General features: G+C 50.0%; 1 protein-coding gene across 24 annotated transcripts in view; it reads left to right on the top strand.

Moving 5' to 3' along the window:
- The first annotated feature begins 8619 nt into the window (after positions 1-8619).
- Positions 8620-22913, top strand: part of MSI2 (musashi RNA binding protein 2) — a 238815-nt gene continuing 224521 nt past the window's right edge. For all 24 annotated transcript variants that reach the window (XM_066979801.1, XM_066979806.1, XM_066979805.1 and 21 more), the window contains exons 1-5: positions 8620-8920; positions 9143-9183; positions 9299-9380; positions 9671-9755; positions 13824-13865. In XM_066979801.1, the coding sequence (XP_066835902.1) occupies positions 8859-8920; positions 9143-9183; positions 9299-9380; positions 9671-9755; positions 13824-13865 (312 nt within the window). In that variant the 5' untranslated portion in view covers positions 8620-8858. The remainder of the gene's footprint in view (positions 8921-9142; positions 9184-9298; positions 9381-9670; positions 9756-13823; positions 13866-22913) is intronic.

Raw genomic sequence — 22913 nt, 5'->3', positions numbered from 1 at the left:
TTATTTGTCGTCTAGTATCAAAGCCCTAAAGGTCACATTTTTAAAGTTCTTTCCTCGGAGCTTCACAGACTATACATTTACTCTAAACAAAAGGAAAAGAAAAAAGCCTGCGTTTTCAGAAAATCATTCCACACGCAGGGACTCTGGAAAGCTCTAAATGTCCCTGCCAGTTTGATGCTCCCAGCTCAGCTTAAAAGCAGCTCAGTTTTGCTTAGTTATAACCAGTCCATAAGTGTGGATGTTGCACATTTTTTGACTGTGGCTATTCAAAGACCAAGCGTAAATGCCCACTTCTTACTTTCAGCCAGTGAGATGTGTGACTAATGTGTTCCTGTCAGGTTTAAACGAATTCAGGGAAGCTGGCACAGGCGGCGATCCCGCAGCTGAGCTGGGTTTCGGTCACCGCTGCACGAGGAAAGGCGGCTCTGAGGGTGTGCGGGAGGCGGGAGGGTGGTGCAGGAAGAGAAATGAAGGGCCCAAGTTTTGCTTCTGGCTCAGATGGACCGAGGGGAGCACTGCTATAGATCTTGTCACCCAAATCTCTTGAATGGGTTTTACTTCCCTGACGTAGCCGGTTCAAATTATTTGTGTAGCTTGATCTTAACATCGACAAACATTCCAGCTGAACTTTGGCCAAGAAGGGACAGGTATGTCAGGACGGGTTGCTTAATTATGTTTACATCTAAATTACTGCAGTAGATCTTCACTTCCTCGAGAGTGATTTTCCACTGCACTTTAATTTCATAGAACAATATGAAAGACATGAATCTTCATGAAACTCTGCTCCTAATGCAGCAGAGACTCCACAACGTTCGCAGCCTTTGCTCTCCATCACACGGCGTCCTGGGGGAAGTTCAAGGCAGGATCCTTGCCATCTCAGCTTTGCAACCTCGGGAAGCCAAATAAATAAAGCAGAAAGTCAGCAAAGCCCTGATTCAGCAAAGGTGTAAGCACAAGTTCAGCATTAACCTCTGCTTAAGCTGATTTGGAACGAGGGAGTAAATCTGACGGCAGCCCGAAAGTCAAACTAGGAATCCAGGACCCGGACAGCCGGAGCATCTGTGCTTTAAATCCAAGGGGAGAGGATGCTTCAAGATGAGGAATTTCTTAAATAAGGGAAGAGAACAAAGGGTTGACGCAAAGGGAAGGAGCGCTCCCGGGTACGGGGACGTTTCTTGGCCATAACTCAGAGGCTGGTGCGGTGCTGGCCGAGGCTGCTCCCCGGGGTGGGATGGCAGTGGGCAGCAGCATGGGGAACGTCTTCTGCAGGCGGCGGGCTCGTGGCACCAGCCTGTGGGATGTGCAGTGCTGCGAGGAGGTCGTGGGACGCTGTCTGCACGTGGGACCTGCCCGCCGGCGTGCCACAGGGCTGGGGCTCTGCAGGGCTCAGCTCCCGCGAGCAGGGCACAGCGGGCGCCGGGTTTGTCCCCCCCCGGCTCTTCGTGCTTATCTGATCCGCGCCTCCGTCATGATGTGGTTAGAATTAGATTACGGCGTTTTAACGTAGTTACAGCTGCATTTACCAGGCACGTTTCTTCCTGACGTACAATGCTGGAATGCGAGATGCGGCCAGCGGCTGCGCACGGCTTCTGGTCTCCCAGGCTGGCGGCAGCCGGCCCGCGTGCCGTGCCAGGCCCCTCCAGAGGGCCGAGCGGAGGAGCCCAGTGCACTTCGCCAAGGGGATGTGCGGGGTGCGGGCACCAAGGGGCCTTCGGGCACCCCAGCCCTTCTGGGGCAATGCATGGAGGTGCCGTGAGGGCACCCGACCCCACCAGCGTGCACACAGAACAGAGGGCCCCGAGGGGAAACCGTGCCCGGCTGCACCGTCCGCAAGGAAGGCTGGCAAGACAGGCGGCAGCTGCTGACAGACCGTGACACACGCCGGGCCACGCGGGGCTGGGAAATAGCCCCTTACGGCTGGGCCGTGGGGCTTTGTCCTTGCTTTGAGCGCAGGAAGAGTCCTTCACAGGTTCCTCCAGTGCCAGCGGAGCTGTGGCAGCTTGTACCTGCTGAAGAGCTTTGCTCAGGCAGCCTAAAAGCTTCGTGGAAGCCTTCCTGCTTGTGTCGCCTTTGGTGTGACCTTACTGGGCATGGGATTTGCCAGATCAGCAACGAAAAGTACTTCAGTAGCTGGAAGAACTAAATAAATCGGTTAGCTCTCTGAAGACAGCTGGGAAACACCAGAAATCGGGGCTTTGTGCGTTTCCAGGGTGCCGTAAGTGCAGGAATGCTACAACTTCAAAATGGAGCCGCTGGCCGGGGGGCACGTGGCTCAGACAAACGGGCAGACAGCGAGCATTCCCCCCGGCTGCGGAGCCGCTCCTGCTCTCCAGGCTTTCAGGGCGTCTTGCAGCAACTTTGATCTGCCTGTTGGAAATGTATAGCGATGATGCCCTCTAGAGAGCGGCTTGTTTTTCCTACCCCCTAATTCAGCTTCCGATCTGTGCATTTTAAAGTGCATATACGCATATAAACGCGTGCCTGTATCTACACAGGTACTGCCTGCACATGTTCTGCGGTAGTTCTCCTTGGATGCTCTTGCTTTCTCCTGCAGTCAATTTTTTTGAATGACACGGAGCTGATAATGAATGTGGCTTCAGTGCCGAATGATCGGGCTGGCTCATCTCATTCCACCTCTCCTGGTTTTGAGCAAGAATGTGAGGACTCGCTGTGTCTATTTCAGATTCCATCATGAGAGGAATAATTGAGATTGAGATTCTTAGTCACTCAATGCAGAAGGTCAGGGAATTAATGCTGTGTTACATCCAGACCATTCATTTACTGTGCCTCCTTTTTTTTTTTTTTTAACTTAACTGTCTGTTGGAGAAAACAAATGTGCCACAGAGAAGGTAGCAGATCTCCAATGCTGCGCACATCCCCAGCCTCTGATAATACATGGTTTGTCTCTATTTTGGGGGTGTTCCAGGGCAGTTTTATCATCGTAATTGATTAGTGGCGACAGAAAAAAAGTAGTCCAGGAGTAACAGGAAGAAATGATTCCAGTGAATCCATTGACTCTACTGTAGCATTGATCTACTTCTGGGAATTATTTATAGGGGAAGATTCATAGTTAATAATATTAGTTTGGACTTCTGGAACAGTTTATCAGAGGATCTTAAAGGCCTTTTCTAACAATTAATCGGGTAGAAAAATAAGGTGGAGAGCCTCAGTTCAGGGTCCTGGCATAGAAAATATTTGTGGCCCCAAAAGTGCATCTCCCCAGGAGGCACCACCAGCAAGAGGCGGTGGCACTGCCCAGGATCTTAGGATGCCTTTTTGGAGTAAGGCCATGGGAGCAGTGAAGGGACAAGCTGCTGCTGCTGCTGCTGCTGCTGCTGCTGCTGCTGTGCTGCCTGTGCTGGGCACGGGGCTGGCAGCGAGGCTGGAGCCCGTCCTGCCACAGCACCGGGGTGGAAGCTGCTGCCAGCCCTCCGACAGCGAGAGGGAATGCGCTAGGTCGGTCAGGGGGCTCCGATGTTTCTAGCTGAAGAAATGGGTGGATTTCAGCTGCTGTCAGCTTGTGTAGTTGAGGGACGGTCCTTGAAGAAATCTGCACTAAAACCCTCAGTAAGGTGAAGGAAAGGTGTCCATGAGATGGTCACCTGAGCCAGCTGGAGCAGGGAGCGCTGAACAGGGACAAAACAAAACCACCTCTTCTCTCCCTGCCTTTCCTCCCCGTTTTGTTTTTGTTTTTAGCTTAATTGGTCTGTATCCTGCAATCCTACCCGCAGGAGAAATGACACATCTGAAAAAAGCAGGAGGATTTCTTTAAAGAGGTCTGGTTTTTTTTTGTTGTTGTTGTTTGGGTGAATATATATAGAATTGCCTGGAAGTTGTAAATCGAATTAAACACCATAGTTCTGAAAAACAAAATTCTCAGGGCTGTCTGTTGATTTCAAAGCTGATGAAAACAAAGCGGGCTTTGAAATCTCTCCTCACCGAGCTTTCTCCCCCCCCTCCCTTATCATCTAAAAGATGGGACTGATAATGTTTGGTTTTTTATTCTTCTTTTGAAACAGTTGAAAAACAGTGTCTTCTCAATTAGGATGAAAATCCCCATGTTTTTAATAAGGTCAGTGTAGGGTCTTCATTAGCAAGATGCTGGAATGCCTCACTGCAGATCTCGAACTGCCGCTGAGAAAAACTTCAGTGTCTCCACAAAAAGTCCAGAGCCACATCTGCGCTAGATGTGCCAGAATTACTGGCTCTGGGGTAAGGTTTTCAGCTTAGGAACTGGTCACTGCGTTTTTAAATAACCACTCCTTCGCGCACAGCCCAGCTCAATGGCTTTTGTTTGTTTTTTTTTTTTTTTTTTTCCTGGCAAGCTGCTGCGGCAGGGGCAGATCCTCCTCGGTCCCCTGCACAGCCCGGCCAAGGGCAGGCTTTTGGCGGCTGTGTTCTTTCTGCGTTCCCCTTTCGGCGAGGTAGCAGCCGGTAACAAAGAGGCCTGGCAGCCCGGGCAGACGTGTAGCGCTCGCCACTAGGAGATGCAGTTGGATATTGAAGGCTGGAAGAGCCTTAAAAAGCAAACCCCAAAACCTAACCCAATAAATCTGCGCTCTGCCGAACTTTTGCCTGCGAGCGTTGCAACAAAGCTGCCGGCGCCGTGCACGTGAAAACCTCTCCTCCGTTAGGGACGTCGGGATGTGGAACGCCTCCTCCAGGCCCTTCGGGGCTGGAGCTGCAGCCTCGTGGCCATCCACGGCTGCGCTGGAGCCGTGGCCGCGCGTCGCTCCCTTTCTCCGTGCCACCCTTGCTCCGCGGCCGGGCTGGCAGAGCCGGGCTGGCAGAGAGAGCCTCTCTACAGAGCGCTGCGGGCACCGAGGCAATGCCAGCGGCAGCGAGGCTTCAACGAGACCAATTGTTTGACAAGGACATATTCTGCATTTTAAATGCTCTTTGATTTCCTGGCAGCTCCCCCGTGCATTGCCCCTCCGTAATGCTGTCTAAATAACATTTGTCAGGTGAAGCCGCATCTGGGCAGCGGGCAGGCCAGCCCGCAGCGCACCGCCAGCGATCAGGGACTTCCGAAACCCTCCGGCCGATCAATCCCAAGAACTTATTAAATGATAGATGGAATATAATATAAGTCATTATTTCTTCCTTACGCACGAAAATGAATTATTCAGTAAAGATTTAGACCCTTTTTACTATGACACTGAATTTATAGCACACGCGAAACATAAATGCAGATTTCTCCTGCAGCAGCGAGATGAACTCCTTCTCCGGGCGGCGTGCGTTAGGTGCAGCCGTCCGGCAGCGCCACGCGGCGCAGACGAGATGTCCCAGCAGGCAGGGCACACGGCTGCCATGCGGGCGAGGAGGACCCGCACCTTACTCAGCTCCTGCTTCCACCTTCCTTAACAGACGTAATATTTTCAACAGCCCCTAGCTGGTTTAGGAGCCCGACATCTATGTATTTCAGAATCACTCAGCCTCCCAGGATGTGCGTGTCTCTGGTGAGATCCAGAGCCAGGTGTTAGTTAGGCCCTCTAAAAGCTTACCTCAGCGAACTCAGCAGCTCAATTTCCGATCTGTGAAGCGGAGTTGCTGTATGTCGAGAGGCGAACAGTGAGGCTAAAACCTGCTAACGAGGAGTAGGTGCTGTGAGAGTACGTGGACAGATGTGTGAACGCGAATTCAGCTGTCTGCAGCGCTACCAGCTAAAGCCTGGTTCGGGTTATATCGATAGCGGTAACTTTCCTTGTTGTTGGAATAAATGCTCCAACTTTTAATTGTGCAGCTAGGGACAATATTACCACTGAGCAGCAGTTACAGATGTCAGCTTCGCAGTTCATTAGCTCCTTCCAAAAGTCTGTTGGGAGCTCGGATCTTTAGCACGAACGCTGGCGGCCGGAGAGGAGGAGAGCACACGCTCCCGTCGCGGTGCCCGTGGGCGTCGGGCACCGCAGCATCCCGGCGGCGGGGTCGCTGCAACGCGGCCCCTTCCCTGGGGTTGTCTGACTGTGGAGGCTTCGAGAAGTGGCAGTGCTGGCCCCTCTGCTGCCCGTATGCACACACCCAGGGAGGCGAAGGCGGGTGCCTGGGTCCTCTGTGCTTGGACCAGGCAGCAGAGAAGCTTGTTCTCTCTGGATCTCATCCAGAGATGTTACTAAAACTTGCTGCTTCTTTCCCCTACCAGGCAGGGAATCCCCTGAACGGTAATAAACCTTCCACAGGCATTCCTCTGTACTGCAGCACTTTTCATCTTGCGTTAAACGTGAATAACTAATCAACTCGGCGCAGGTCTGCTGATGAGAACCCCACGGCACGTGAGGCGCAGACGCTGCTTTCACTGCGCGGGTGACGGGCAGGGCCGGGCAGCGCTCACCCCATGAGCACGGTGCTCCTGCATGGGGGCTGCAAGTGTGCCCGGAGCACTGTGCCTGAGCCCCGACGCGATGTGTGGGCTGGGAGGGGTGCAAATTCCAGGAGCTAAAGCTGTGGCCGAGCTGTGGCATTGCCCACTCAGTGATGTTCACCCCATCACTTGATGTTTGAGTGAGGCATCCCGGCTGGAAAGGGCTCTTGGTGTGGCAGCATGAGAGAAAAAGGCCACCTCTTCCTCACAGGTTTGTTGCAGGGGTTGATCATGTTCACGATTAAAAAAAAAAAAAGGTGGGTGTGGTGAACAGCAGGCGCCCACGCTGCAGGACGTTGCCTCCAGCCCCGCAGCTCTCCCTGCTTCCCCATGGAGGACAAACCTCAGCCTGGCCGTGCTGGTCGGGATGCTCCAGCTCTGCATCCATCTGCAAAAGCTGTGTTGGCTCAGGGCATCGGTGCCGTGCCCCGTGGGAGGCAGCTGGGCTGAGAGAGCACTGCGTGGAGAAGGAGACCCTGCATGCAGAGCAGGGGAAGCTCGCAGCCTGGGCCGCGCTGCTTTGGACATCGGTCACACGTTGCATGTCAGCTGAAACAACCGAGGGGCTGTTTGCAGAGCCCGTTTATGTGCCTCTCGGCCCTGCTTCTGGTTTGACCCCCCCGTTAGGACTGGAGATGGCAAAGAGAAAGAGGGGGGAAGGAATAAACTCAGGGGAGAAGAGGTTTAGGTCCAAAAGGAGCCACGGGACCACTGAACGATCCTGTCGGGGGGTTACCACTTGCTTCCTTTCCAGAGAAAAGCAGAGGCTTGCCCCTGCCCTGTGCTTTTACCAGTTGAGGATGGGATTTGTCCCCTCTCCGGGTTTGCCACACCAGCTTGGTTTCTGCAAACGGGGCATTAACGGGCTCTTCCTCCGGCACTCACCATCGGATTGCCGCTGCCAGGACGCCAGGGGCAAGGACCTGGGGGTTTCTGCCCCAACAAGCCGTGTCCAGCCTAACATGTGTACGTGAACCGCTCGGGTTTGTAAACCTCACCAAGGGCAAAACCACAACAGGGTAATGGAAGGCTGCCTGCAAATGAGCTGAATTTGTAAATCTACATGACGTGTGCAAGAGAAATAGCAAAAATGACTGAACAGATTGAAACTGGTCACCTGCCTGAACCCGGCCACAGCTCAGGGAGAGGCAAATGAAACGGCACCGATAAAGCCTGCCCAAAGCCACCGGGCTGCAGTTTTCCCTGATGTAGGGGACAACAGCAGAGATTTCTCTGTAATATACAGAAATCCAGATTTCATTCTCGAGCTGCAGCCGGCTCCACTCCAGCTCTCTCTGCCCACCGGCTGCTCACCCTTTCCGCACTCCCTGTACGATTCCGCACCGGGGTCAGGGAGGCTGCGGGGTGCCCTAAACCAGGCCTCGCTCCCCTGACGGCCAAAGCAGCCCTGGGGCCAGGGCCGGGGCTGGGGCCGGTGCAGCTGCTGGAAGTCGACGGACGCCCCTGGAGATGTAGGGCACTGCGGCTTGGTCCCACTGGGCGGGTGGCCTGCACCCCTGATGAGGGCTTAGCTTAGGTGAAAGCGACTGCGGGCACCTCATGTCCCTGTGCCAACGGCTGGCAGCCCCGCACGGCTCCCACCTCCTGCCGCAGAGCTGCCGGGCACCTGGCGCCAGCGGCGGGAGCAACGCTGCGGCCGGCACCGGGGGCACTGGGGTGTGGAGTGCTGGGATGTGGGGACACCGGGACGCTGGGACACTGGGATGACACTGGGATGGGGACACTGGGATGCTGTGATGTGGGGACACCAGGACAGTGGGATGACGCTGGGATGGGGACACGGAGGGGACACTGGGGTGACACTGGGACGGGGACACTGGGACGGGGACACTGTGGTGCCGGGATGTGGGGGGCACTGGGACACCGTGAGGGCGACACGGGGCCGCTCCGTCCGGCTCCCTGCCGTTCCCTCACGCCCCTCGAGCACGGTGCCGCTGCCCTCGCTGGGGACCCGCCGCCGCTCCCCCGGCACCCTGTGGGCGGCGGGGCCCCCCCCCGACCCCCCCCATCACCCGGCGCCGCGCTCCACACGGAGCCGGCGGGGGCCGCGGGTGCCCGGCGCTGCCCGGGGCCGCGCGGCGCCCGCTCGCTCCCGAGGGCTCGGTGCCGCGGCGGGCGCGCGGCCGCGGCGGGAGCGCGCGCGGCGGTGACGTCGCGGCCGGGCCACGCGACGGCGGCGGCCCCGCCCCGTGGCGCGCGGGATGGAGGGAGGGGGGGGGGGAGGAGGAGGAGGAGGATGGTGGCGGGGGGAGGGAGGGAGGGACGGCGCTGAGCCGAGCCGAGCCCACGTGTGACGGCTCTGGCCGCTGCCCCAGCGCCGCTCCGGCGAGAGCCTCCGGTAGCGGAGGGAGGAGGAGGAGGAGGAGGGGGGAAGGGAAGGGGAGCGGAGCCGAGCCGGGCCGGGCCGGGCGGGGGGCGGGCGGGGGGGGGGGGCTCTCTCTCGCTCGGCGCGGCTCGCTGCGGGCTCCGCGCGGCCATGGAGGCGGACGGGAGCCAGGCGACCTCGGGCAGCCCCGGCGAGGCGCAGCACGACCCCGGGTAAGTCGGCGGGGAGGCGGCGGCGGCGGCGGCGGCGGCGGGGCTGGGGGGGGGGGGCGGGGGCACGGGCACGGGCCGGGCCCCCCCCCCCCTCCTCCTCCTCCTCCTCCCCCCCAGCCCTCCCGCCCCCAGCCCCGCTCCGCTCCGCGCCGCCGTGCGGTGCCCCGTCAAAATGGCCGATCCCGCCCCGGCGCTCAACCCCGCTCTGCTCTGCCCCCCCAGCAAGATGTTCATCGGCGGCCTCAGCTGGCAGACCTCACCAGGTAGGCGCCGGGACCCCCCCCCCCTTCCCGCACCCCCTTCCTCTCACGCCCCCCCCCCCCCCTTCAGCACCCCCCCCCCTCGCCCCGCGCTGCCTCTGTGCTCTTCTCTCCGCAGACAGCCTTAGAGACTATTTTAGCAAATTCGGGGAGATCAGAGAGTGTATGGTCATGCGGGACCCCACCACCAAGCGCTCCAGGTAAACCCCCCCCCCCCCCCCCCCCCGCCACCGTGCACGCACAACTTCGCCCGCGGGGCCCGGCGGGGCGAGGCGGGGACCCCCCACCCCCCCCCCGCAGCCCGGCTCGGCCCGGCCGGCACCGGGCGGCCGCGGGGAGGGGACGGGGACGGGGCCGGGGCCGGGCCGGGGCCGGGACCGGGGCGGGGGGGGGGGTGCGCGGGGCGGGGGCGGCGTTGCCTCCGTGCCGCCGCTCCTCCGCTGCCTCCGGTGCTCACCGCCCCCCGCTCCCTGTTCTTTGTCTCTCGCAGAGGCTTCGGGTTTGTTACGTTCGCGGACCCGGCGAGCGTGGACAAAGTGCTGGCCCAGCCCCACCACGAGCTGGACTCCAAGACGGTAGGTGCGGGGGGCCCGGCCCGGCCGTGTCACGCTGTCATTGAGGCGGGCAGCGCCGGCCTCCGCGGCTCTTTCTGTGTTTTTTCTTTTTTTTTTTTTTTCCTTCCCCTTCCCGGAGTTCACTTTTAACAGAGGAAACGCTGTAACTTTTCTTTTTTCCTTTTTTTTTTTTTTTTTCAATCCGAGTCTTCCCATAGCAGCTGCTGGCTCCTCCCCTAGCCTTGTATTTTACCGAGCGGTGACATTGAAAAGAATTGTAGGGTGAAATGTAACTTTTTTGGTGTTCCGCTGCAGAAGGCTTTCCGCAGGGAACTTTTTATCTGCTGCGATCGGTTATTTATTTCCTTACCGGTGCGTGTGTCTCAGGGCAGGGGTGACTTACCATCAGATCGCAAAAGCTGCCTCTGGTGTCACTCCCTAAGCCATTTTTTTGGAGAGGTTTCCCCCTGCCCGGTAATTTCGGGGAGCTGTGCGGGAGCTCGAGGTTGGCGGTGGTAGAGCAGCCCAAGTCCTGATTTGTTGTCGCTTCTGCAAAGCTTTTTGCTGTGCTCAGTCTCCAGCGGATAACATAAGGAGACCGCTCATGAGATTATTCATCTGATCTATTTTTTAATGAACGTTACATTTGCATGTTTTTTTTTTTTTTTTGTTTATTTTTAAACATGAAGTTCACCCCTTGACCTGATCGTGCGCGTTCAGCGTTGGGTCAAACAATAGGTGCCCCGTGTGTGCAGCGTTAGGCCCTGTTTTTCTCCCTGCAATCGAGGCCACGCAGAAGGATGATGAAGTTTGCGTGTGCCTTACTTTGTTTCAGTGTTCAGCCTCAGCAAACCTGGAGGGTGGGGGAAAGGACGCCGGTAGAGGTCATTTTTGCTCTGGTACCGATCGGTCTGAGGAGGGTCGTGTTTTGGGAAGGGAAGGATCGTATTGGTTCAACTGTCTGGCGGAGAGCTTCTGCTGAACGTATCAAATGTGTTCGTTGCTGTAACCGTCCTCTATAGTGTGCATTCTGGATCTGAAATGTTCTAACGCGAGCGTGGTGTTAGGGAGAATCCTGTCTCAGGGCTGGAACATCTCGCGTGTACCTGTGCGGATGAGATGCAGTTAACTGAGGAATAGAACAAGCAGGGAGCAGACACGAGTGTATGATTTTTAATGTGATCTCTGTGAAAACAAAAAAACCCAGAGCCCTTGTAGAAGCAGGTGGAATTTAGTGTTCTAATTTGACCTACAAATTCTGTTGGGCTTGTCTGAACACGTAGCCCATGCTTTCACATGCCTTAATAATTTGATTTTAGGTTTAATCAGATATGGTATGATAACTGATTCAACTGTGCTTCAGAGATTAAAGTCACCAGACTTTTCGTGTACGGCTGTATTCTCTATGTGTTTTAAAAGATAAATTTAGATAAGAAGAACAAAGACAAACAGTATCTTGAACGAGAGTTCAAAAAAAAAAAAATCATGGGAGGACACCCTGTCTCATTTCTGCCTATAATTAGGTCCTCCCCCAGCTTTTTTTCTTTATCACCATTTAGTCTCTGCAATATATTAATTTTCTTTTCCTTGGGGAAGGGGTGAAAAGCTTGACCAGGACAAATTTGCCTCGATTTTGATTGTGTGATAATGACTGAATCAATTTGAAAAGCAAATCAGCCTTACAGTCAGAATGCAACCTAAAAGTAACACACCGAGCTAGCCAGGCTCCCTTTCAGCCATTTATCTGTAAACGTGTTGTAGTAACTGTTCTTTAGTATAACATAGCATTTGACTCTGTTTCAACGTTCAGCACAGGAGGCAGATCGGTTGGGTATTGGCATGGAAACGTCGCTCTTGTTTACAGTTACGTTAAAAGCTTTGTTTAGGTAATGGCCATTCATATCAGAAATAGTATTATAGTCATTTCCTAGAGGACTTGTAGATACAGTAAGTAGAATTGTACCTAACTAACTAATTTTTTTTTTGGTAGAATTTTTTTTTGGTTGTTGTTTAAATAGTTGACAGGGTTATGCAAAAGGTATGGATTTGACATGTGTATCGGTAGCGTTCATCTGAGAATGCTGGTGGTGTGCATCCAAAAGTTCTTGTGAAGGAAAATCACCTATTTAAGAAATAAGTGCTGTTGCTGTGGTGCAAAGAACTCCACGCTCTTTGAACTGACCTTCAGAAATGACTGTTTTGCGTTAGAATTTAATGGCTCTCCCAACTTTTTCTGCCAGTGGGACTCTGCAGCAGTGTCGTTCTGGTGGCACTGACGTTCTCCTTTATTGAGAAATCTTTGACTTCAGAAGCAAACGTAGGAACGTGCATATTTGCCTCTACCTTTAGGTATCTCTGTGGAAAATCCATACCTGTTGTATTTCCCCAGTAGACAAATGCCTAGTCAGTGCTGAATATATTTGTAGATAATGTTAATCTCTATGAAAAGGTTAGCTTTCTAGATAAAGAATTTTACTTTTTATGCTTTTTGAACAATTATGTGGCATGTAATCGCTCATTTCTCAGGTATGCTTTAAAAAAAGGAAAGATACTCTATTTGTATCCAATGCAGACAAATTAGTTTATCAGTTGCGCATCAAATGTTTGTGATGTTTGCAATTTTGACATATTAATTGAGTAAAACTGATTTTTGTGAGAGGCCCGTGGTTATTTATCAGTCAAATCACCACAGGAATGACAATAGCATATTGAAATATCTCCTTGTTCAGGGTTAGCTGGGGGCGCTGGGGGGGGAATAAAACAAAAACCAAACCCAAACTATCAAAGCCTCTACTTCTTTACATATGCCTTAGCATGATCAGGATTAAAGTTTGTTATGCAGTCAGAAATGACACTGAAAGCAGTCGTGAGTTGCACAGTTAAGGTAGGATTTAGTCCTTTGAAACATCCTTTTCCAGTCTCTTTATTTAGAACGTGTCTGTGTGCAGATGCTGCTAAAAAAAAAACACAGGTGCAATCAGGAGCACGTAGACATTTTATTGCAGTCATTTTTAAAGATGACAGTTTAAGATGGACATCTGTTTAGAAGGTGGGATTTTTTTAATTCACATCCAGCCATTCATTTATGATGCTTTTTATTTTTAAGTGATTTTTGACAGGTAGAGAACTTTTAATTTTTAAAGGTGACCCATGTGGAATTTTTTTTTTTCAATTGCAGAAGTAGCATTTTGGAATTGCAAAGTGGACACAGTTTCTAATTTATGCAGCATGATGGGAGTCAATGCTGTACCTTGAAACAAGGGACTGCGGGGTGAAACAGATTTTTTGTTGTTGTTGTTGTTGTTTCTTTTTGTCTCTGTGGTAGCATGCTTCATTCAAGAATGCTTTAGGTAATTCCTTCATGGAAAATCTTTAAGAAGTTGGTCCCTTATGGTTTAAAGTGCCTGCATGTTTTGTCTTGCTCTCTTCTTTTTCCACCCCACAGTCTTTAATTGCTCACCCATATTTTTTGAGGGAAACAGTATACCAGATCAATTAGCGATGTTATTATGAAGGATAATCTTGCATTCCTTCTAACGATTTAGTTCTAATAATTAATTGAGATAATCTGACTTTTGAGTTTTGCATTTCTTTTTTTTTTGTGTGGTGTTACTAGTCAGCTGACAAAACAGAAAACTAAAAAACAAAGTAACCCAAAGCCCAACTGAAGGAAGGTGCAGGTGTCAAAAACAACAGGTTAAGATCTTGATCAGGAGTGCTGATTTTTCTGTGCAACCTCCAGAGCATGCAGATATGGTGTAGCGTGCAGTTTTGTTGTAGAGGTAGCACCCAGAGGCTACACAGAGCTCCCTGGGTGCAAGCAGAGATCGTAGCCCTGAAGTTGATGCAGGGGATGTACGGAAGAGTTGTTTTCTTCCTCTATTCCTATCTCCCTCCCCTTGCCAAAAAAACTACCCGACAAACCCAGACTGTGATCTCTCACTTCCAAAGTAGTTCTAGATGACCCAGTGTGCTGAATTATAAGCCTGAGAAATGAGGGATTAATAATTCAGTAATTTTAAAAAAAGAAAAGAAACAAACCCTGACAACAAAAGCTATCTTGTTGATTTCCCCTTTCTTTTTCCTCAGATTGACCCTAAAGTTGCATTTCCCCGACGAGCACAGCCTAAGGTAAGTAGGAGGATCGATAATAGGATTTTAGGCACACAGAGAATCATTGTTGCCAGGCAGTTCAGGTTTCAAACAGGGAATTGGCAATGAAAGCTTTTAAAGCCGGAGTGCATGGCGTCTTAAGGGTATCAGCGTATGGCTGTGAAACTACAGGAGAGCTGCTTTGTGCGATATTACGTGTCTCCAGTTTAACCGTCTCCTTGCAGAGTCCCGCTCAGCTGCCACTGGCTGAAAACCAGAGGCTTCCCTCGTTGTGGTGGGAGATCGTTGCTGCATTACTCGCGTTTGTTATGCTATTTTACGCAATGTGTTTTGCATGGTGTTTATGAAGAGCGTTTGGATTAAGTGCAGACTTTGGGCTTGTTTTGAGCTGAGCTTTCAGTTCTGTGGTTGTGATGGATGGGAATATATCTCTGCCTTCATTGTTTGCAAGTTTTCTTTTGTATAACTTCAGAGATGTGTTTGGAGACTTAATAAGTGTTGGACAGCAAGTTTCTGATGAAGCTCTGAACTCTTCAGGCCACAGGGTATTCTTTTGCAAGAGCAGCGAAACAATGAGCTTTAAGTCCCTTATCCGCTGGCTGGAGGAGTGACCTTCTTCCAGGGCACTCTTGCTGTAGTGCGGCTGGTTTCCGCGCAGGGACAAAGATGCTGTAGCTGTGTGCAGCGATGCTTCTGTCTGCAGGCTTGCTCTGAAGCATTGCTAGGTGCCATTCCCTCTGGAGGACCTGCTTATGGAATAGAAGTGGTCGTTGCTCTTTAGACTGTGGCTAATGAAAGCAACAGACCAGTTTCAGATCCAAATGTGTGGGCAGTTGCATTTGAATTCTGAAAGTCAGAGGCCAAAAGAAAACTTTTATAATCAACTTACTCTTACGATTTGTTTCTGAGAATCTATGGGAAGAATTGAATTTATCTGGTGTACGCCACTTACATACACTATAATCACCTTGAGTTGCTTTGGTATCCTGTTTAAAAAGCGGGGAGACGACTGCAAAGTTGTAAGGGCATGTTTATAATACGGAAGAACAGTTGAAGGCTCATGGCGTGAGATTACCTGAGCAAATTTAACCTAACGATTCTATTGTGTATAGCTTTTATGAAAGCAAGCAGTTTAATAGTGTGTGGAACTATAACATTATATATTGCGCAAAGCGTGCATCTGGAAAAAACAATGTGTAATTTAAGAACCTTAGACATACAGCAGGAGAGGTGCTAGTGATTTCTTAAAAATAAAAACAAACAACAACAAGAAAAAAAGCTAACAGCCTACTTGCAGAATTTTAAACCAAACTAATATAGTCAAGTATTTAGGGGTTCTTTTCTTCATTGGACATATCTAATAACTAATTAGTGAATAATGAGTTGCCTGGCTTGCTTCCATGCTGAGCAGAGTTTATAGTTCATAGGGTTTGTGGCTTCTGGATTATGTTGTTGAATTAATGCTGTCTTTCAGATAAAAATTCAGGAAACTTAAAAAAAATTTGTAAGGTTTCATGATTCAAGATGATTATCTTGCATGAGGGTGATCTTGCACCGTGGTTGCTGTTCCTTTCCCCCTGCCCAATACCTTTAAAGGCTTATTTACTTTAAAAACTGTCTTCAACTACCAGGTATCTGTTTCTATAGTGCTATTTGTAGAAGTTAATAATAGTTACAACAGAGCTGTTAAACTGTCCTTTGCGATTTCTTCTAAAACAATAAATTAAAAAAAAAAAACACCACCAAAAACAGGGCATGTCTTATGCAGTGGATATAAGTGTGTTAAATTGACCTGATTTTTGCATTGTTTAACAGGAAATTTTTGCAAAAGGGATTTTGTTTTTCTTCAAGTAGCTTTTCGTGGTAGTTTTTTTGCTTTTGGTGAGAAATGCGTGGGGTCAGTTCTGGAATGTACGTTGCTCTTAGCAGGAACTGCTCTGTCTGGAGAGGCCAGCGCTGTCTGTGGCTGCTTTTTACGTACTTGTCCCTTCTGAGGTGCTGGGATTCCCACAGGGTACTTGGGGGGGAGGAGGGACAAAAGACTTGAAAGGGGCTTTATCATGAAACTGGAGAAAATCGTGTGCAGTGAAGAACAGATTTTACATCGTGATATATTATTCTGGGCTGTATTTTATACTCTGGATTTTCTTATTTTCTGTTTTTTTAATTAGATAATGAATTAAGGTTTTGGACTTCAGTTGTTCGCTTATCACAGTTGAATAGTGAGTGTTCACCGTTAAAATGTGACTGTGCTTTAGTCTAATTAACTAGCTAATGCTCGGGTCTGTGGAGATTAATGGCATTTAACGAAACGTCTCTGTCTCTCTCCAGGTGCGAGGGGAGACTTTTTATTTTTTTCGTTTTCCCCCACCAGCCGTCCTCCCTGGCGCGTGCAGCCAAACGCAAAGGGCTCAGCTCTCTCCGGTGGTCTCCGTGACGGGGTACGGGGCTTTGGAGGAGGAGGCTGGGCTGCGGGAAGGCCGCGCTCGCTCACGGGGCCTGCTGGCAGTGCCTTCCTTCCACCGGGCCCTTCCTCCCTCGGGGCACCCTCCCGACCTGCCCGGGGTGCTCAGCTCTGGCCGGCCGCGGTTCTCGGGCCCCACGCGCCTCCTTGCCAGATCACGCCTCGCTGTGGCCTGCGGGGTCACGCTCGCTTTTTTGTGCTCGCACAATGATTTGTGTCCATTCCTTCCCTTCTTCTGATTGATTTTAATTGGCTGGGCCTCCTCTTTCAGACCGTGTCCCAGTAAAACGCTTTCTTTTGGGCTTTTTTTAACTGCATCTTCATGATTTGACACCTCTCTGGTGATGCAAATTGGTTACTGAGCAAGAAGTGGCAGGCTGTAACAGCGGAGCATTCTTCCCTGATTTTCTGAGAATGACCCTTGCAGAAAATCCTCAGTGATTGCCTCCAGTGGATTACGCAGTGATCTGTAATCCTTCTCTCCTTGTGAAGTCCAGGATGACTTGAAGCCATTGTTTTTGGAAATATGCTGCAGGGGTTTGACTCGTTGAGGTCCCAGTCTATGGCTATCAGCGAGATGAAAAGAATACACATCCATGTTCTGGAGGCTGCTGTTCCTTGATAACAATCTGTCCTGCCTCCAAATGCTGGAAGGAGCTCTCTAACAGTTGATTGTTTGTAACTCTGCTGACATAAAAATCCTTAAAAAGCAGCCGTGACGGGGTGGGCAGGGGAAGGAAGTAGTTTAGTACCCTTTTTTTTGAATACCAAAGACTACTGTCATTTGACCTGTGATATACGCAGCCTGTCAGCTCCGACCTTACCTGCTACGTTAGCTTGGAAAAGCCCTATCAAATTTAGCACGTTCACTAGATGTTCTCAAATGGGAGCAATTTCCACCCCCTGCACCACCTCCCCCTTCCTTGGAGAGTGTTACTTAAAAAGAAAAAGGGGAAGGGGGCAAAAAACAAACCTGAAGAGCAGAAATACAGCAGCCTCAGTCAGCCTCAGTCCATGAAGAAGCTCTTTGGTCATGAAAGTATGCTTGTGTAACTTACTGGTACAGATATTTGGATGCTTTGTTGTGCAAAGCAGTGCGTGAGGCAGATAAAACTTCACTCCAAACTTGCAGGTAACGAGCCTGCTCCCTGAGTTGTGTTTTGTGCTCGGGTTCCTCCAGCATGGGGCCGAGGAGCCCGCTCTGGCACTACTACGAGGCCATGGTGCACGCGGCTGGGAGTTGGTCTGGCAAGGCAGCAAGCTGGAGCTACTGGTAGCGGTGTTCACAGCATTCGCCAGCACCACGTGTGACCTGGCGACTGCAGTCTGCGTCCTCTGCAGCGGCTGTGGGGGCAGCCCAACTACTGCTGGGAGCTGCTGGGGGTGCTCCCGCAGCGCCGTGCCGTGGGCTGGGCGCTGACCACCCGGAGCAGAGCTGCTTCTTGTCAGGGTTGTGTGTTGTAATCTGGGATCTAATCTGCGTTGGTTGGGCACAGTATTCTGGTGACACTGCCCAGCACAAAATAGCAAAAGGGCTTTGTTTGGTGAGACAGACGTTTAGTCTGGTAGTCGAATGGTGATGCTGAATACCGGTGTTTCTGTTAGGTATGTTTCATCTTGACAGAGGACAGCGCAGGACCGATAACTAGTTCTGGCATCTCTGTGCTCAAGTCAGCCAGTGTATCTGCAGACTGTGCGTACCTTGTCTGTGGACTAGCTGGTTTCCTGTCTGGCCGGGCCGATGGATTGCAAGGGGTGCAGTCGTACACATCTGTTCCTCCTTCTTGGGTGAAAAACAGCATCAACAACTCTCCTTTCATTGGAGTTGCTCTGGTTAAACCCACGTGAAGCTGGCTGTTCCAGAGCGGCAAATGGAGGGCATGCCCTTTTGGAATAACACCCAGGCTAACCTGGGATTTTTTTTTTTTTTTTAAGTGAAACAGTGGATTTAGATGTCTGATTCCAATTAAGTTAACCGTAGGTGGGGTGTCTGCATCCCTGGGCTGTTTGATAAGCATGAGCCAGAGTAGCGGAGAGGTTTTATTCCAAAGCAAATGATGGACCTTGGAAATCAAGAGTTCTGTTGTTTCCTCCCCTGCTTCTTCCTCTAAACTCCTCCGGGTTAGTCCCACTACTTCCCTTCTTGCTTTCAGTATAGGGCAGACTTTGAAGTCCTTTTCAAAAGAATGCGGCCTGGACACGCTAGCAGAGCTTAGGATTCTTCCTTTCCTGCCACCCTTCCTTTCCTACCAGGCTCAAGAGCAGCTAGGTCAGACCTTTTTGCTGTTAACTTTGTTATTGTTATTTTTTTATTCCCCTGCATTTGCAGGTCTGGATAGAATAAGAGAGGTAGTATTTGCTGCTCTTGGCATTGGGCATATATGTGTACCTTAATAATATTGCTTTATCTTCAGCATACAGAGTGTGAAGGCTTTGCCAAATGGTATGAGGGACTTCTTTTTGCAGCTGATGGCCAGTGCATGGGTGCCTTCAACCTGCCCAGATGTAGATGCCTTGTTCAGCGTAAGCGGCTCTTAAAACTCGTCTCCCTTTGGCATCAGGTGCTCAAATGAAAAAGTTGATGAGTCTGAGTCTTGGCTGATCTTCTCAGGTAGTAGAGGATCAGGGTTTTAAAACCCATTATTCTTGGGCTCAGCTTCTTGCTCTCTGTGATCTGTTTGAGGCAGAACATGATCTCTGTTCTTTCATGCTGGCAGCCAGAGGAAAAAGTGGCTGTGCAAGGTATTCTGTGAGTGCAGTGAGTTTTGTCAGAGGCAACAGCTGAGCTAGATTTTCCTCGCTTTGTTATTTTTGGAGATGTAAACATTTATTTCTTCTCCCTAAACACTCAGGTGGATGCTCACATTGTCCTTAATCCCCAGAGACTGTCCTGTTCTTGTGTAAAATATGTCTTTCTATTATCATTGCCTAAGGATGTCTTTTGTGTTACAAAAACACAAAAGCTGTGTCTAGTGTATTTTTCATTTTAACTTACTGCTGACTTAAAAATTAAAATTGAACATTGCTTAACTTTTTTTTAATGTGTTTCTCCATTCCCTTTGTTTTTCTCCATTATTAGATTTTTTTAATGGCATCTAGCCGTAACTTTTCTGCACTAAGACCTGGGTGCTCGGATATGCCAGGAAGGGGTCCGAAATAAGGGAGGATAGGGAGATGGAAGAAGAGCAGCATGCTAACACCCTTGTACACTCCTCTCTGCTTCCAGATTGAGTACATCTCGTCTGCAAAGTGCTGAGCCTTTATCAGCCCGGGGGTAGGTCTACTAATGACTGATCTAAAACCATCAAATTCATTTATTTGTCACTGCCAGTGACAGCCCAGTTAATGCTAATGGATTCTTTTTTTAGCCTGTTGACTCTGGTGATAGTCTCATAAATGTTGTGAAATCCAAAGCATTAGGGGAACTTGTAACTTATTTTTAGAGGAGAGCTAGTGAAACGGGGTAGAGTGATGTATGCAGATCGAGGTATATGCTACGCTGGGAAGGAAAAAGAACAGCTCTTCTATTTTGTTAAGTCACACGAAGATGTCTTTGCTGTTCCTAATAGTTATTTGACTTTTCAATTGTATTTTAATGTTCTCTTCAAACACATTTTGGGTCATGCTCTAAAGGGAAGGGAAGCTGTAGATAGGGCCAGTCATTTTACGGGGAAAAAAAGAGCTTCTTTCAGAAACTGGTTCATCTGCAGGGCCTGGATCTTCTCTGTCCCTATTGTGCAAAAGCACTTAAGCATATACTTAAGTTGGCATAAGCATGTGGGTAAGTGCTTTGCTGAATCAGGGTGGACTAAAAGCACGTTATTAAATGCTTTGTTGAACTGAGGAGTCTGTAGCAGAAAAAGACTAAAAGATTACTTTGTGTGTTTGACAGTACTTTGTATACGGTCAGTTCCATCACTTCTCTTTCACAGATAGTCAGTTTCATCTCTCTTGTTTTTTCTCTTCCACCAGAGGATCTCTCTCACAAGAAAATACTTACTGATCTGCTGTTGCCTCAGAAAAGTAATTGCAAGCACGAGGCTGGGTCTCTGTAGTATCTGATGATTTTTTTAAAAATCGTCTAAGCTTAATTTAGTCTCTAGTCCTGCAATCACACATTCTGTTTGCCTTAGTCACTGGAATAATTCTGTAAACTATGTGAGTAGTGTTCAACGTGGCTTAGGTTTCTGAGATGATATTGCTGTAGAAATTGTGGTTTGCTGAGTAACTTTCAAGTTAATGTGAAGCCGTGTAGTCGGATCAGCATGCGGTATTAATAAGTTACTTCTAAACTTTGACGTTCTGCTGCTCTCCTGCTGAAAATGTTTCCTTTATTTTTTGAGTGCAGAGAAAATGTTAAGAATGTTAGGAAGTGCTTTGCCCTTGCTTAGTCGTTCCTCGTGCTGGGACATCTGCAGCTGTATGTAGTGTTGTGATCAAGTAGGCTTAATTTATGTATTAAGATTGTACTCGGAGCTTTAGATTAGGAAGAAGGACCCTACCCTGCTGACGTTTTTGAAACAGCACATGAGGAATAGTTCCAGAGACTTTAGCAAGAGCAGTTAAATGCAAACAGGGCTTCTTAATATGTTGGTGAAGTGTACGTGGCAAGAAGGGTGAGGGGAAAGTAATATCAACAGCAGCAGAAAGCGTCATTCCCTCTGCCCTTCCCTCCCCCCAGCGAGGACTTGCATTAATTTCCCATTGACTCTGATGTACAATAGGGAAGAGATTTCAAGCTGACTAAAGGGGCAAAGGTCCAAGAAAACTACTGTAGCAAGAGCTGATGTAGAGTGACAGTAATGAGGTGGCCTGGCAGGTGGGAGGGAAAACGGTGGGGTGGGGGAAAGAAACTAATATCTAGTGAATTAAGTAGTTCCCAAGGTTTGAAGTTGTTAAGTCCTGTTGGTTTTATTTTCTTCTGTATGGGCCTTGTAACTGTGAGATACGGGCAGAGCAAGGCCTCGGTGCTTCTTCCCTTGGCTGGGAACTTGGGCAAAGCCCTGGAGCAGATCCAGCCCTTGTGGCTTAGCCCAGCTCATTGGGAATGCTGGTATTGCCCAGAGGATATGAAATTCTAGTCCCCCCCAAACCTGTCCTGTGCTGTTTTCCTTTCTGTTTTAGTATTCCAGATTCTGAGCTCATCTTTATGCTGTTTTGCATGAACAGGAAGGTGAGGAGCATAGGGAGAAGAAGCATTCTGAAGATTTGATTTGTTTAAAATAAGGACTGTGAAGTGCCAGCAAGAGTTTCAGCTCCTTGAATGCTGGCAGAAATAGAGAACCTACTAGGTAGAGAGTCAATAGAGGTTTTTGTTAGAATTGCTATATAAATGTTGTACAGGAATCCTCCTGAAGGGTGATTTGATGGGGTGTGTAAGGAGTGTGCAAAGAGCGGAGTGTTTGTCCCAAGCATCTGTAAATCCAGCTGGACTGAGAGGTATCGCTCAAGTTGGAGGCACGGACTGTGGCAAAAGCTCGTCAACAGCAAACCCTTAGCACTGGTTTTCTGTTGGGCGCACTGCTGGAGAAAGGTGCTGCTGCAGGGACCTTGTTTGTGTTTTTTCTGAAGCACTTACTGAAAGCAGGAAACGTGTAGTTTTCCATTTGGCCCTGTTATCAATCATTTATGTTCAGAGATGCACAGGTGCTGTTCTCTGCTCGGAGTCTGAGCTGCACATTGAGCCTGGTGCATACACGGCGTTTATCCCGTGTTTGCCAAAGGTTTGCAAAATGTTGCAGAAGAGTATAGAAGATGCTCATTTGCCGGTGAAATCTTCCTACTTCTGGCATTGTGCTTGGCAGACCCACAGAGTTTAAAGCAACGCTGTGTGCTTAGTGAAGTGTAGAAGGGAACAGAAAAGATGGAAAAGAAATCTGAAGTTGATGTGGAGATGTGAAATATCGCAGGAATTTGCTGAGGACACGGGGCTAGCACCCCACCTTTTGGCGCAGGGCTGCTGTGGGCTGTGGTGTCCAACGCTGTGCCTCTGCTCTCTGCAGCGTCCTGAAGATCCTGGGAGATCTCGTGCACGTCCCACACGAGCCCAGCCGAGCCAGCTGCAGGGAGTGTCAGTCTGGTGGCTGGGGCTCCCCTGTGTTTTTGTTTCAGTTTGCTCGTTTTTTAGTGATTGATATATTTGTACTAGATAGCTGACCTTCCTCTCCAGTCAGTGCTGTAGGTTATCTCGATACCTCTGGCCCTGGCTGGGTGGTCTGCTGAATATGCAGCACACCTGAAGTTTGGTCTCCACCCTGTTCAAGCAGTACTTGGTGATAAAGCCCCCTGAAAACCCGCGCTTTGTGCCGTGATGGTCGTGTCCCAGGAGCACCGAGGTCAGCACAGCCTAGCGTCGGTGGAGATGGGACTCTGAGGAGCGTGTGGGAACCCAGACGAAACAAGGCCCTGATATTGCTGGGGATGCTGCCATTGACCCTGAAGAAGCAAGGGCTGGAGGAAAAAATGGCACAAGGGATTATCCAGGGTATCTCAGTGTGGCAGAAAACGCAGCTGTTTCCTGACCCCCGGGTTCGGTGCTGTGAGGTAAACGGTCTCCTCTGTTCTGAAGAGATGCTGACAGCGTCCCTGGACGTTGGGAAGGA

This window comes from Anser cygnoides, chromosome 18, assembly GCF_040182565.1.
Source record: "Anser cygnoides isolate HZ-2024a breed goose chromosome 18, Taihu_goose_T2T_genome, whole genome shotgun sequence".
Taxonomy (NCBI): domain Eukaryota; kingdom Metazoa; phylum Chordata; class Aves; order Anseriformes; family Anatidae; genus Anser; species Anser cygnoides.
The sequence above is the reverse complement of the archived record's forward strand: the minus strand, read 5'-3'. Positions and strand labels throughout refer to the sequence as shown.